General features: G+C 42.7%; 1 protein-coding gene across 5 annotated transcripts in view; it reads left to right on the plus strand.

The window, feature by feature from the left end:
• LOC122097518 (kalirin-like) overlaps positions 1 to 15,334 on the plus strand; it is a 97,534-nt gene that overhangs the window by 21,037 nt on the left and 61,163 nt on the right. For 2 of the 5 annotated variants that reach the window (XM_042668091.1, XM_042668097.1), the window contains exons 3-4: positions 6,874 to 7,157; positions 8,397 to 8,501. In XM_042668091.1, coding sequence (XP_042524025.1) covers positions 6,874 to 7,157; positions 8,397 to 8,501 — 389 coding nt within the window. Of the gene's footprint in view, positions 1 to 6,873; positions 7,158 to 8,396; positions 8,502 to 11,803; positions 11,900 to 15,334 lie in introns of all 5 variants that reach the window. The other 3 variants (XM_042668106.1, XM_042668114.1, XM_042668083.1) reach the window with 2 other exon arrangements.

Raw genomic sequence — 15,334 nt, forward strand, 5'->3', positions numbered from 1 at the left:
TTTGGCATATAATGAGCAGGAGGCAGGTGCTGGCACTGTGCCTTTGAGACTTGGACGTGACTAGGAAGTCAGAGGAAGAATATCCCAAGCCAAGTCCTGCTTGCCAAGTTCAATCTAAAATTGTACTAGGAGTAATTGCCAGGGCAACAAGTTTCCTAGTGTTAAGAAACTGGGTCCCCCCCCCCTCATTTCCTATTGCTATCACCATAGCAGTGTTCTTCACTCTCTAGCACCAAGTGGCCCAGGCACCAAGATGGCCAACCAGATGGCTTGCTGGGAAGCCAGCCATGCCAGGAACTGGTAGTACACAGCTGTGGAACCTCAGCTGAATGTACAACCAGGAGCTTGGCATGCACAAACATTCCCCTAAAAGACTCACCAGGCTCATGTCCTCTTATTAATATTTACTCTGGGCCTGGTGCTACTGTACTTGCAGACCAACATGGATTTATATATTTATTACCATGAGAATTTTTCACCCTTTTTTCCCTATACTCTTTTCTATACGTACAATTTTCAGTGTGACAAATACTAACCAAGAAGACAGGAATCTTAGGTTATACAATCTCTGCAGATAGATGTGTTGAAATACATTTGTCTTACACAGTTCAAGCTATGGAAAGCAATACACATGCGTTTGCAGTTATTTCTGTATCATTATAGCTAAAGCAAGACAAAAGAACAGGATTCGTTAAAAGACCGTTTGTGTGACTATCATGTGGATATAAGAAATCCTTGTGGTTTCTTTGATTACAGCCATTAGAGTCAAAGTTTCAATACAGTATTATGATTGAATACCAGGAAGATATTTATAGACATATTTACCATCTAGGTAAGATAAGTATGGTTAATATAGAACAACTAAACCCCATTTCTTTTATCAAGTACATTATGTATTATGTGGAAGGCATGGCTTTGGGGTTTAATACAGTTGCTAAATTTTAAAAGACTGGATTAAAAATGAGTTTTCTGTATATAACTGTGTGTGTACACATACATATGTGTATGTGTGTACATGATACTGGGGCTTGAATTCAGGGCCTGGGTGCTGCCAGCCCAGTTCTACTACTTGTAGGCTAGTGCTCTACTACTTGAGCCATAGCTCTGTTTCCAGATTTTTGATGATGAATTGAAGATAAGAATCTCATAAACTTTCTTTCCCAGGCTGGCTTGAAAGTATAATTCTCAGATCTTAGCCTTCTGAGTAGCTAGGATTATTATAAGTGTGAGCCATTGGCACCCAGCAAGTTTTCCATTTTGAGTTGTGCCATTTAAACCAGTTTAAAAAACAGAAGGCCAGCTTAAATAGTTATGTATCTGGAGCCATACAAAGCCTTGGATCCCACCCTCCACATTGCCTACTTACACATTAGCTCCCATATTGGCCTTTACCTGTTTTCCTCTGCATACATCTCCTAAAATCCTTGGAATCTCCAAAGTGATAAATAACCTCCAAATGATGGCTGGACAGGCTTAGAAAGCAAGGACTTTCAGCCTCACCTACCTGCCCCCCCCACCTCCCCACTCCTGCCTTTGGAGAAAGGAGTTAAAGTTGAGTTGACCAGTGATCTGGTCAGTCATATCTATGTCATAAAGCTCCGTAAAATCTTCAAAGGGAAGCAGGATTCAGAGAACTTACAGATGGCCCAAAATAAACAAATTCTGGAAACTTCCTGCCTTGTCCCTCACATGTCCTATGCATCTCTTCATCTTGAGCCTTTGTGATATCCTTTATAACAAACTGGCAAATGCAAGTAAGTGTTCCTCTGAGTTCTTTGAGCCATACTAGCAAACCCAGAGAGAGGATGACCTTGGAGACTGTTTTCAACACTGAAAATTTTATTTTATATAAATGATACATAAACACATGTGTGAAACACTGAAAAGACTGTACCTTCTTATAATAATTGCAAGAAGGAGGCTAAAGGAACATATCTGATGACCACAGAAAAGTAAGATGAAATATATGTGCAGGAGAGTCAGATCCAGGTTAGCTTTTTCCTCAATTTGCTAGAACACTCATTTTCTATTTCCTAAGATGAGAATCATAATAAATACATCCTCCCTCCACTCAGGATGACTGGATGAGAAAACAATATTATTGTTGTAGTTGTTATAAATCAGTCACTGAACTGTTCTTCTGGGAAAGATAATAGAACAAACACTCAGAGAACATATAGGAGCTATTTTCCAAAGATGAAATGTACATTAGATTCCAATCTTTCTCCTAAGAAGCAGTTAACTTGGTACAAATTTCTAGTCTAAATATGTCACACTGCTTTTGAAGATGGGGAGCTGAACTCAGGCCTCACACTTGATAGGCAGATACTTTATTTGAGCTATACCCTATCCCTTTTTCCTGTAGCTGTTTGTGAGATAGAGTCTTACATTTTTGCCCAAGCAAAAAAAAATAGTTCCATATCAAGACAGAACACTAATTAGATGATGAATCGTAGATTGTTTCCAACACTTAGATTTCCATTACTTGGCCCGTAGTTAAATGGTTCCAATTGTTTACCTAAAATAAACTCGAAACAACGATGTTGACTCGAAACAATGATGCTGAGAATACTCTTGATTTTTAATTTTCTACTCTTGTACACTTACCATTAATTTACACAGAAAGCACAAAAGCAGAGCCAGATGACAAAGGGGCAGGGGAAATGGTCATTGCAAATTTACATTTGTGAATCTCAAAGCCAGGCTACAGAACAGAAAACTTGGGTAGTTCTGCTTTGTTTGGTAGCACAAAGCACAGTTAATATGGCTAGGCCTCTAGTTCTGATGACACATGTGTGCTGATAAATCTACATTTTAAAGGTTCTGAGTCAGTAGAGCCTGGTGCATCCCCAGGGGCCTAGTGAGTGAAAAATGTCAGCCACTTATCAGCAGACAGATAGCAGAGAGGCCCTGCTTTTACTACCAGTGTTCCTGGAGATGTTTATCACTGGGTTCTGAAGACAGGAATCTAACCCATACCAAAAACTTCAGAAATAGTATCAACATACCCCAGACAACAGCCAGCAAGGACTTTTCTGAGATAAGGTTACAACTTTGTCCTTAAAGGGATGCCAACTAAGTTAGTTGACCTCCAACTATTCCCTGAGCAGAACAACCCTGTAGGTTATTCTTCATACCAGGGAAATTGGGAACTGAATTTTTAATACTTCTAAAGGAAAATGCTCTGCTGTTGTTTTCCAGAGTATACACCAACTGCTGACCCTCTCTGAGAAAGTCCCAGCAGGGTTAAGTCCAGCAAACCAGAGGCTGGTGCCCTCTAAGTCAGCCAGTGGTGGAAGCTGGAGATTGCGGTCTTGTCAGGCACATTTGTTCACTTTATTTTAGAATTCCCTTTCTATTGGCCTTGTCTAAGCCTGAAGTCTTCCAAGGATAGACTGGAGCTCTTTAATCTAGGTCTAGGGCAAAGTTGTGATAGGAAAAAATGACTCAGTCTTTGAGAAGATGTGAAAAGCCACTGGAATCTTTGTTTAAATACCTAGTCATATGTTTGGTTTAAATATCAATATGCAAACTGGCACTGTCCAGCACCTTGTGGGGTAGGGGGTGTACATTTGAGGTATAGGTAGTCAGGTGTTATCTTGAGACCAGTGATGAGAAGAAGCATCATGGAGACATTGTCAACCAGACACTAGTGAAATTATTTGCTTTAAAATGTCCCACACTCGTACCTTTGTATTTCCTATGCACAGCCCTCATGTAACCAGGATTCCAAGCTACTTCACGGCACTCAGCTGTATACAGTTGCCAATTTGATTTACAAAATTATATAATTTCTCAGCAGACTCTCAACAGTTTATACTCCTCCAGTTTGTTATCGAAAATCTTACAAATCTTTTATTTTTCTTCCCATTAATTTTTATTTCATTCCAAAGGATCTGTCATGGGCTCCTTTGTTTCTTTTTCAATTTCCCTGACTTTATGCTTTTGTTCTTGCTGGCCCTCCCTTTGGGAATGCCTTCCCTCCTTCTCTGTTCAGCTATATCTCTTTTCTTAAAGCTTTTCAGACCAGCCCTGCCCACTCTGAGCTGACCCTCCTCTGAACTCTGCTTACTTATCAGCCAGAGTCCTTACCAGTCTGTGGCTATTAATCACACAGGAATTTATGAAAGTTGGGTCTACATCTGTATGTCTTTAGAGCACACTAACTAATAGGTGCTCTATGACATTGTTATTGGTTAGTAGTTCTTGCCTGGCATCTTGGTTTGTGTGCCTATGCCACTGTTTACTGTGCAACTTCTAGAATTCTTAAGACCTTAACTTCCTTAACACTATTAGGACCAAGAGCCACAACCATGAGCAACAAGAGAAGAAAGACATCTGACAGGGGCTTAATGAACTTCTTTCTGAATAACTGAAAGAGGTTTTTGTAAGCCAAAGTAGGCAGAGCCTAATTCTGGGTCTGCAGAGTCTAATGGGTATTCAGATGTTTCAGATTTGAGAGAAATTTAATGAAGTTTGGCTTGGGTGCTATTCTCGCATGCCCAGATCTGCCTCATGGCTTTCCTAGCACCCTTGTGCCACCAGAACAGTGTGTCTTCCCTGTACTTGTTTGCCTTCAGTGTTAGCTGTCGCCCCACAGTCAGAGAACTGAGCACGGGCACAGGAATGAAAGGCTCAAAAGGGTAGTTTAGCACTCAAGTCCTGCTGACTGCTGTATAGGTCTCCTCATCTTTGGAGCTGTATGTCCTTGGACAGATTTACTGGTTTCTCTAAGTGTGCAGTTTCTTCCCTGCCTATGACTCCTCTTGATGATGCTAAGGTTTGAACTCAGGCCTTGTGCTTGCTAGGCTGGCACCCTACCACTTGAGCCACCCTCCAGCCTTGCTTTTTCATAATCATTTTGGAGATGGAGTCTAGCAGACCTTTCTGCCTGGACCGGCCTTAAACCACAGCCTTCCAGATCTCAGCCTTCTGAGTAGCTAATATTACAGGCATGAGCCACCAGCACTGAGCTGCAATTTTCCCTTCTAGAATAGGATAATAGACCTTCCTCATGGAGTCATAGTGAGAGTGAAATAAAATGGTTCATGTAAAATGCTTAGGCTATTGCAAGCACATCACAACATTGAAAATAGACAATAAATGACATAACATCTTACAAACAATATGCTGATTTCTGCCATTTAAAAAAACAAAACAAACTCTCTTGATCTCTAATCACTATCCCTTTAAAACAAAACAAGGGTTCTCCATCTCCTTCCTCTCTTCCATTCTCTGAAACTCTGTCTAATCAGGCCCAGCCCCCTCCATTCCACTACAGCTGCTTTTGTGCAAAGTCATCAGTGACTTCCATGTTGTTAAAGTTTAAGACTTTATTCTTGGGTCAACCCTCTTGACCTATCAAGCAGCATTTGACACAGCTGAACTCTCCTCCATAAAACACTTCCTATATGCAGCCTCCAGTACACACACTCATTACTTCTCCTCCTGCATCTCTGGCTGCTCCCTTGCCCTCTCATCTCCCTTGGAGTCTTTGGATGTCTTCCTTTTCTCTCTTTATGTCCCTTGATGATATTACCCAGCTTCACAGCTTCCAACACAAGCTTCACTGCCAACCTTCCCGTCATCTCCAGCTCACCATCTTTCTCCTTTGAGCTCTAGACTTAATAATAATAAGTTACTATTCACCTCTCCACTCACGTCTAATAGGCATCTCAAAGATGTCTGAAACTGAACTCCTATCTTCTCTCTTCCATACTTACTCCTCCTTATCTCAGGAACCTCATCCAAGTAGTTATTCCAGGTAAAACCAAATCATCCTGGTTCTGCTTTGTTCACAGCCCATATACAACCTGTGAGAAAACCCTACTGACTCTGCTGTCAAAACACCCAGAATTTGATCTCCTAGCAGTTCCCAGTACTTCCCTTCTCCCAGCCACCAGCCTCCTTCACCTGGATTAGCATCATAGCCTCCTAGGCTATTTCTACTATCCTCAATTCGAAACCAGAATGTTCTTGTCAATTGTCAGGCAGATTGTTTCTCTCTGGCGCATCTTCCAGTGGGTTTTCTGTCCAGGTAAAAGCCGAAGGGAGAACGCTGGCCGCCCAGCTTCAGTCCCAACTGCTTCTTGAACTCTCTTCTCTTATTGCTGTTTGCCTTGCTCCACTGAAGCCACCCCTGTCATAGTTCCAGTCCTGCCTTGGGACCTTTGTGTTTGCTTTTCTTTTCCCTTCCTGCAACACTGTCTGCAAGATGGGCATATGATTTCTTCTTCACCACCTTTCAGTTATGATCAAATATCAAGTTGAGACATTCCCTGATCTACTTAACTTTCACCCTCCATCCCTACTGTCTTGCCCCACTTTATTTATGTTTTCCTTCAGTCATGGGGCTTGAATTCAGGGCCTGGGCACTGTCCCTGAGCTCTTCAGCTCAAGGCAAGCACTCTACCACTAGAGCCACAGCACCACTTCCGTTTTTCTGGGGGTTAATTGGAGATGAGTCTCCTGGACTTTTGTGCCTGGGCTGGCTTTAAACCATGATCCTCAGATCTCAGCCTCCGTAGTAGCTAGGATTACAGGCGTGAGCCCCCGGCTCCTGGCTCCCACTTCATTTTTTTAGCTTAGATCTTCTCACTTTGTGACACTTAACATTTTAGTTATGTTGCTGATATCCTAGTCTATTATATGTGTTTCCCACCAGAATATAAACTCTACGGAAGTTTATCCCCACAGCTCCTGGAATGCCACCTTATCTGCTAAAAGTTGATTGAGCATCAGCCATTACTATGTCTCTTGACCGGCATACTTGACCTACATATTACCTGCGTCCTAACTTCCTGGGGTTGGAGCTATCTGACTCCCCGACAATTGCCTCTGACATGGCTATGTCTGACTGTTCTTCCTCCTCAGATGCATATTCTCATTCCTCCAGTGAAAATGGAGGCAAATCGGAGTCCGTGGCCAACTTGCAGACTCAGTCCTCCCTGAACTCCATCCACAGTTCCCCGGGTCCCAAGCGCTCCACCAACACGCTTAAAAAGTGGCTGACAAGTCCCGTGCGTCGGCTCAACAGTGGGAAAACAGATGGAAACATCAAAAAGCAGAAGAAAGTGCGCGATGGTCGGAAGAGCTTCGACCTGGGATCTCCCAAGCCTGGGGATGAGACCACTCCACAGGGAGACAGTGCCGATGAGGTACTTGCCACAGTCCAGGAGGGCACCCCCATCCAGAGGGGACCCTTGACAGGCCTGTCACAGTTGGTCTCTTGGCTTCAGTAGTTTGTCATCTTGAGCCTCAGTTCTTTGAGTTCTTTTTATCCTTGGCATTTGACTGGTTTGATTTGTGACCAATTCAGAAACTAACCAGCATCCAGATTATCCAGATAGAAACCCACTTTACCAAATTTGGAGATAGTGGCCTGACCTGAGGAGGCCACTACTAAAGACTATAGCAAAACCAGCCAGACCTGGTTAGACTACAAATGAGAGAATGGAGACCATTTCACTCTGAAAACAGAAGCTTGAGCTGGGTTCAAGTGTCTAGAGCAGTGCCACATGTAGCTGGGTGCTAGTACTTCAGGACTGTATTCCTAACTTCCCAGGAATCTGAGATCTAAGGATTGTCCTTTGAACCTACCCAAGGTGGGAAAGTCCATGAGAGTCTTCTCTCCAATTAAGTAGCAAAAATCAGGAAATGGAAGTATGTCTCAAGTAGTAGAGCACCAGCCTTGAGGAAAAAACGCTCAGGGATAGTGCCTAGGGTTTGAGTTCAAACCCCAGTACTGGCACACAAAAAAAAAGTGCTGCAGAGAGGACAGCTATGAAGAACAGACAGAGGTGACATTACGTAAGGACTCAGTTCAGTGAGGAACTTAATGGAGTATCTGGTAGTAAACTAGCTCACACCCACACTGCAAGGGCCTAGGCACTGACTATGTGATCTCACATCAGAGACCTAGTGTTAGCTGCCAGGTTAAGCAGGTGATCTTACAATGCTGAGATTCTAATCTCAATATATATAAGATACAGTTAGGTAGGAGGAATGAGATAATTCTTTTATCTACATAATTTACCTACACTAATTTCTGAAGCTGAGAAATATTTCCACATGGATAACCAGTCTCAATCTTTTTAGAACTTTATGCCACCAACCATTTCTCCTTCTGGGAGTAATGTAAGAGTCTGGTGTCTTTTCCATCATGGTTTAACAGCCATTTGGAAAATTTCAAAGTAGTAACCACCCGTTCAGCTTTCTTTTTTATCAGTGAGATAAATGTTTTGGTTTTCATTTTTAGAGAGTATTTGCCACCATTTGGTTCCCATTGTCCTTTGATAAACAGGTAGATCCATATTACAGAGAAAGAAACCAAAATTGAAATGATAGCATGTCTTTTACTATATGAAACAGTAACTAATGCCATTCTTTTGTTCTAGAAGAGCAAGAAAGGTTGGGGTGAAGACGAGCCAGATGAAGAATCACACACACCTCTCCCTCCACCAATGAAGATCTTTGACAACGACTCCACGCAGGATGAGATGGTAGGACCTCTGCTTTCTCAATGAAAAGAGCAATGTATAAAGCCTGCTATTTCATTTTTTTGTATGTGAGATGAGGGTCTGAGACTCCCTCACTACCTTACCCCCACGTTACTCCACAGTCATAGAATCTGTGTTTGGTAGGTCTTCTCCTTCCATTCTGGAGCTGAATTCTGGAGTTCTGGGCAGTGTAGGGACATGTGTGGAATTCTTAAAGTGAGAATCTGCCTACTTTAAAAATTAACTTGTCCTGTTGGTAAAGGGAAATGGTTCTGTCTTGGGAAGCAGCAGATCTTAAAAGGAACTATGTCTCAAACAGACATTTGTGATGGTTCCAGGTGGCAATGGTTTTGTTCTACTGCACTGTAAAAACTGTGTTTTAGTTGTCTTTCCTCTTCTCAACTCTAAAATGTCATCACAGTGATTTCCAGTCAACCCCCATGCTGTTAAAACCTGGTGAATCACAGCATATCACTGAGGTACCACTAAAGAGGATATTGTCAAAGATGGGCAAGTGTAACATGGAACAGAAGACACATTGCAAAGCCTGGGTGACTGAAGGATCATGTCCAGATGCCTTTCATCCCCTGGTGGTCACTGGGACGGCTCTCACACAGCAGCTCAGGTTGGATGGCACCGACCCAGTAGTCCTGACTCCAGCATGCTGACCTGGAGCCTGCAGCTGCTGATGTGGTGGTGTCCATCCCTTGCGTTCCTTACAGTCGTACCCCATCCACTTGTTTTTCCTGCCTTCTTGCAGTGTGGTCAGAACTCTTATACTCTGGACATTGAAGATTTGGTTATACTTCGCATTTCGTTTCAGAGTTTCATTTTGTGGTGGTGACGGTGGCTTTCTCCACCATCCATTGGACCCACCATGTGCCCCGAAGCCTTTCAGTGGGGGAGCCTCCTCTCACCACAGGAAGGCAGGCAGTGAGCAGTCATAATGACACCTAGATGCAAGTCAAAGGCTCTGTCTGTGGAAGACTCTGCATTTCTGGTTTCATCTTGTTATTTTAATTCTTTTCTGCTTTGCATTTGATTGTTCTACCCACAGCTATTTTTCAAGGTCTCCTTCTGTGCAAGTTAAAGGGACACTCCAGGGGCAGGACAATGACTAAGATGTGGCAACTTCCTCCACCATGAAACTTAGCCACATGAAATACATGCTTGAGGCCTTTTCCTGAGGTGATATTAGAGCCCTAGTCTCTTAGGTCCAGATCTCTACCTCTTGAGGTGGGGAGAAGAAAAGCAGTAGGAAGCATGGCACTATGCCCATCCTGGATTCCCAAAAGCAGAGATGCCCACAGTGTACCTTGATGGGAATGCAAACCAACCTGCTGAGTTCCCCAAGCCCTTCCCTGGTGAAACATCATGTCAACAGTGAGCACGCGTGGGGGAAAACTCTCCTGTCTACTGTCTGCCGTGCCACACAGCTCTCTGCAGAGGAACCAGCTTGTCTATGATAGGAAAGGTCATGAACCCTCTCCTGCTAGCTCCTTCAAATACAGCTTGTTTGGGGAAAATTATTACTTTGGGGTAATTTTTAACTTTTTTTGCCAGCTAGAAATAGGATAGTGACAGCACTCTCTTTCCTCAGACCAGCTTGTTTGATTTCTATACACTTGTTTCAGAATATTTGGAGTTAGAATGAGCCTCAGAACATCTAACAAATGGAGGTGGAGTTATTAAAACCATTTTATCACAATGTGAAACAAACTTGTTAAGCGTCCATCCGTTGTAATGTCATGTGGTTATCTTAATTCTCTGTGTTTGCTACTAATCTTTGTTAATGTATACGGATATTTTACAACTATACTATGCATATAATATGTTCAATGCTTTATTACCATTTCCCAGAATCTTAGTGATTTTACATTTGTAACTCATTTTAATGGCTGGAGAATATTTTATTAGCTGTTTTGTTGTTTGGCCTACCCCTTTGTGGGGCATCTTAGTAGACAGTTACCAGTCTTTGCTCCTCTGAATAATACTTCTGTGGATCATTGTGTACATACAACATTTATTCTTTTGATGTGCATCCTTGGAATGTGTTCCTAGGAATAACACTACTAGATCCCAGAGGATAACTTGGTTTTTCCATATTAGGATTTTTTCTTCCTTCATCTGCCAGGAGGAAAAACAGTATTGTTATCTCTTTCTTAATTGCATTTATTTGATTCCCCCGCCCCCCCCCCCCCATCTTACACCTAAAAAAAGTTTTTTATAGCAAAACCTTAAAAAAAAAAATCCTTGGGTTAGACAGAGGCTTCCCTTTTGAAACTCTTCTCCTAACCTAAGGGAGAAAATTGAAGTTGGGGCAAGGCCAGGACATTTGGCTTTCACCCCCACCCAGAGTGGTTACACCTGTGCCCCAGCCTAGGCACACTGCTGCCCTCTGTTCTGATTCTTTGGGGTCAAAACATACACGAGTGCTTTCAGGGTTAGCCATTCCCTCCCACCACTTCTTAGGTAGGAGGAGGAAGAGGAAAATCAAATGAACAGAGAAACACTGTCCTCAGTAAGCAGGGATCCATCCCCAAGACATATGAACAAATCCTATGGCTGGGACAAGGGGAAGAGGGACACAGAGAGGCCTGTCTGTACCTGAGCCTCCTTTTACCCTGAGCAGGATAGTCCTGGGTACTCCAGCACATGCTATACAGCTCCTGCCAAAGCCTTTTATTGCCTTCCAGAGACCTAACCATGGCTAGCTATGTTTTGTGGAGGTGTATGTGTGTGTTTGTGTGTGTGTGTGTGTAAGACAGTGAGAGAGGGAGGAAATAAGGGGCTGTGGTCCTAGCTTTCTAGGCTCTAAGTGTTCTACCTACATCCTTTTTGCTCAACACACAACAAAGACCTGTATCTAAGGCTACAGCCTTAGGACTATTTCTCTTTGGCTGCACCTGTGGCTGGGTTTACTGATTCCTTCCACACCCTGGAATAGTAATGGGCATCCCATAATGACTGCAACCATGTTGGTCTACAGAGCAGTCAGTCACTAGCCTTCAGTCATTAGGTGTAGCCATGCCTATTGGCCTCCAGGGACTCAGCTCCTCCAGAGGTCTGCCTAAGGAGATCCTAGGCCCACCCATGCTTTGCTGATGCACAGAATTTCTGACAAGGGATCTAGCAGGCCTGTCCACCCCTATTACCCTCCACCTTCCTCTGTTATCTCTTCCTTTTAAATACAAAGCTGTGCTTCCCTAGTCTGCCTTCTGCTTTGAACTTTCTGTTTTGCTTCCTCATTGCTGTTCCTCACTCCTTGCTAATCTGCTTTTCCTTTGCTGTCCAATGTCTTACAGTCCTCCTCTTTGCTAGCAGCCCGGCAGGCTACCACTGAAGTACCGACTGCTGCAGACCTTGTCAGTGCAATAGAAAAGTTGGTCAAAAACAAGCTGGTAAGTGGGGGTCCTGGAGACAGTGCTGTGTGTCTCACCTCCATACAGCTCTCAGGACTCTGCCAAGTTCTCATTTTCACCTATTCCTTCTATACAATTATTTCTAGTAATGATGGTTTCTAAAGAGTTGTGCCCCAAAGTCCTTTATGGCTTTGAGAATGGACATGAGGAATTAACAGCCCTCTTTGGAAGCTGTATTGTTGATAAAAAGTGGAAAAAAAGTGTCCAAGATAAACTAGCCTCAACGTAAGCCCAATCCACCAGTCTCCAGACAAGTGGCACTTGGCCAGTGACTTATGTGTGTCTGATTGCTCCAAAGTCAGTGCCCTGTGCTACTGACCAATATATGGGTTGGATCTTGGAAGCATTTGGTAATTTTTGGAGGGCAGCTTCTAGCTGGCAAAGTCTTTAGACTGCTGACAGTCAAAAGGAATGGGCAGGAGACAACAATGCTTGATAAGAAATGTACTCATTATCTTGCTCATGTAACTGTAAACCCTCTGTACAGTATTTTCACAATAAAAAAGTTATTTAAAAAAAAAAGTAATGGGCAGAAGCATGTAGATACTTTGACAAAAGAAATCAAGGAGCACCAAATATGTCTCCACCCCAGGAGGAAAAAGTAAACATAAGTCATCTACAACCACTCTACACTCTCTCATCAATGAATCACCTTACTGGAAGGGAGAGCAGTAAGTCTGAGCTGTCCCAGAATTTGAGCATGGTGCTGATATGAGAGCTCGTGTCTAGACAGCTTATCTGGATAGAGTGGTCGCTCTAGTCCTGTCTTCGTATCTAAGTGTATCCCTATAAGATGACAATTTGAAGCTTTTTAATTTTTTTCTTTTCTATCTCATACATGTCACAAGTTGAGAAGCACAGACATTTATCCTAATGAAAGCATTAGGATTTATTCTAATGTCTGTGCCTCTTCTACCATACTTCTGTGGGAAGTCTTGTTAACATGTTTCCATTTTAGTCCTTCTCCATTGGCTGGGGCTCATGTGGTAGAGCTGCTACTAAGCACAAGGCCTAAGTTCAAACTCCAGTACAGAGAGAGAGAGAGAGAGAGAGAGAGAGAGAGAATATGAGAGTATAAAGTTCTCCATTTGGCCCAGGAATTCTAGGCCCTCTCTGGAACAAGCTGCCTGTTAATTTAGATTCCAGTAACCCCTTTTTAGAAATCCCAGCCTATAGTGTAACACATATGCACTTGTTATTTACAGACCCTTGCTTGTAATCCTAGCTTCTCAGGAAGCTGAGTGAGATCTGAGGACTGTGTTTTGAAGCCAGAGCAGATAAGTCTATGATACTCTATATTCAGTTAACAACAATAACAAAAAGCCATAAGTTGAGCTATGGCTCAAGTGATAGAGTGCCAACCTTGAGCAATAGAGCTAAGAAACAGCTCCCATGTCCAGAGTTCAAGCCCCAATACTGGCACCAAAAACCAAACTGATGGGTTTAGTAACTAGTGTCTTGAAAGCCATCCATTTTTCGGCCATCTCTCTCTGCCTTCCTAGCAGGAGGTTAAGTGCTCTTGTGGGTACTTAGAGTAACTTTACAAAGGATCATATTTAGCTTTCCTCCCTTTCAGTTTGCCACCCCATTTCTCTGGGACATTCTGCCTTTTATTTTTGCTTATCTAGTATACAATGGTCGTTGGAGGTCCCTCTTAAATTTCATCTCTCCAAGGGCTTCCTGGCTAACCCAGGCCAAATCTCCTCCGAAAACCATGATTACGAAAGCAGTGTGCTGTCTGCAACAGCTCTTAGGTGTCCCTTTTGTGATATGTATTATTAAATAAAAGCCCAGTACTGGGGTTCGAACTCAGGGCCTCATACTTCTTAATCTAGCACCCTCCCACTTGAGTTACACCTCTAACCCTGTTTTTCAGTTTTTAACATAGGATCTGCTTCCACCTGAGCCATGTTGCGGGGATCACAAACACATCCAGCTTCCCTCCATGGAGGTGGAGTCTCATAAACTTTTCTGCCTAAGTTGGCCTGGGAACTTGATACTCCCAACCTCAACCTCCCCTGTAGTTTGGAATGACAGGCATGTGCTACTTCATCCAGCTATGGATTGAGAAGGGGATCTCTTGAATTTTTCTGCTCAGTCTGGCCTCAAACTGCAATCCTCCTGCTTTCAGCATCCTGAGTAGTTAGGATTACAGGCATGAGCCACTAGCACCCGCCTTCTACAATATCTTAATGTTTTCACTTACAGTTATTATAGTTTCCTCCATTAGTATGTATAGGAGCCTATTACACTTAGTGGGTTGTTCGTGGACATTTGTTTACTAAAGTCCATATTTGTTTATATTTTGTTACCTTTCATCTACTACTATCGCTGACCTTTGTGCTGTTGAGAGTCTTTTTCACCCTGTGGTTTGTGTGATCAGTATGCCTAGCGTTAAATGTGTGAGTAAAGATGTTGAAACAACCTCTAAGAGTGAATTTCCCAGAGAAGAGGGTGTGGGTAGCAGCACTAGAGCCCAACAGGCTCTCAGTAAATGGGTACTGAAGGAATCTCCTTTCTTGGTGAGTTTACCATAATAAGGACTATAACTTCTCCCACCAATAATTACTTCTTGAGGACCTTATGTGAGCCCTGAATTATAGAGATTTCTTTGGCTTAACATATAAAACCAAGTTCATATTAAGAAAGGCATAAGGGAGCAGCGGTTTGGTTTCTTAGGATTTTCTTACCAAAATTTGATTCCTTTGCCTGTCTCTTCTTTCTTGTTCTTCCTATCCCACTGTGGGACAGCAATAAAGCAACAGTAAACTGAGACTATTTCAGCCATCTTTGAGAACACTAACTTGCATTTTTTACTTCAAGGCTCTTATTTCTTATTCTTCATCAACTTCTCAGCTGAGAAGGAAAGAGCTAAATCCCATAAAAAGTTCTGAAATATTTATCTGACTGGGTACAATAGTGGAAGGTTTTCACATAGCCATATCCTAGACTTGTTTAAGGGAAGTACAATGTACAGGTCAAGGGCAATAATGGCTCCATTGTACTAAAGCTATTCAGACCATACCTGCCATGAGTTGTGTGTGAGTAATATATTTATTCTCCATGTGGTGTTCTAGAATGTTCTTGAAAGAACTGGAAGAGCCCCATAGAAGATAACCAATACCATGTGATCTTTGTCACTTGAGTGAAAGTTGAAGGGAAACATGAGAGCTATCTTCTGATAACTGAAGTACTGCAGTGGGAATATAAGACTGGTCTGACTCATGCTCCAGAGAGCAGAACCTAGACCTGTGAGTAGGGATTTCTCATAGTGTATTATAAGGAAGAACACAGGTCCTTTTATACAGAATCTGATTCCATTTTACGGGAGCAACCTATATGCTTGGAATTTTATCTGAATTCTTTCTGCGTTCTCTGTTGGTTCCTCATCAAATTCTACCCATAGAGTCCATT

This window comes from Dipodomys spectabilis, unplaced genomic scaffold (assembly GCF_019054845.1).
Source record: "Dipodomys spectabilis isolate Male_0828 unplaced genomic scaffold, ASM1905484v1 ptg000017l, whole genome shotgun sequence".
NCBI lineage: Eukaryota > Metazoa > Chordata > Mammalia > Rodentia > Heteromyidae > Dipodomys > Dipodomys spectabilis.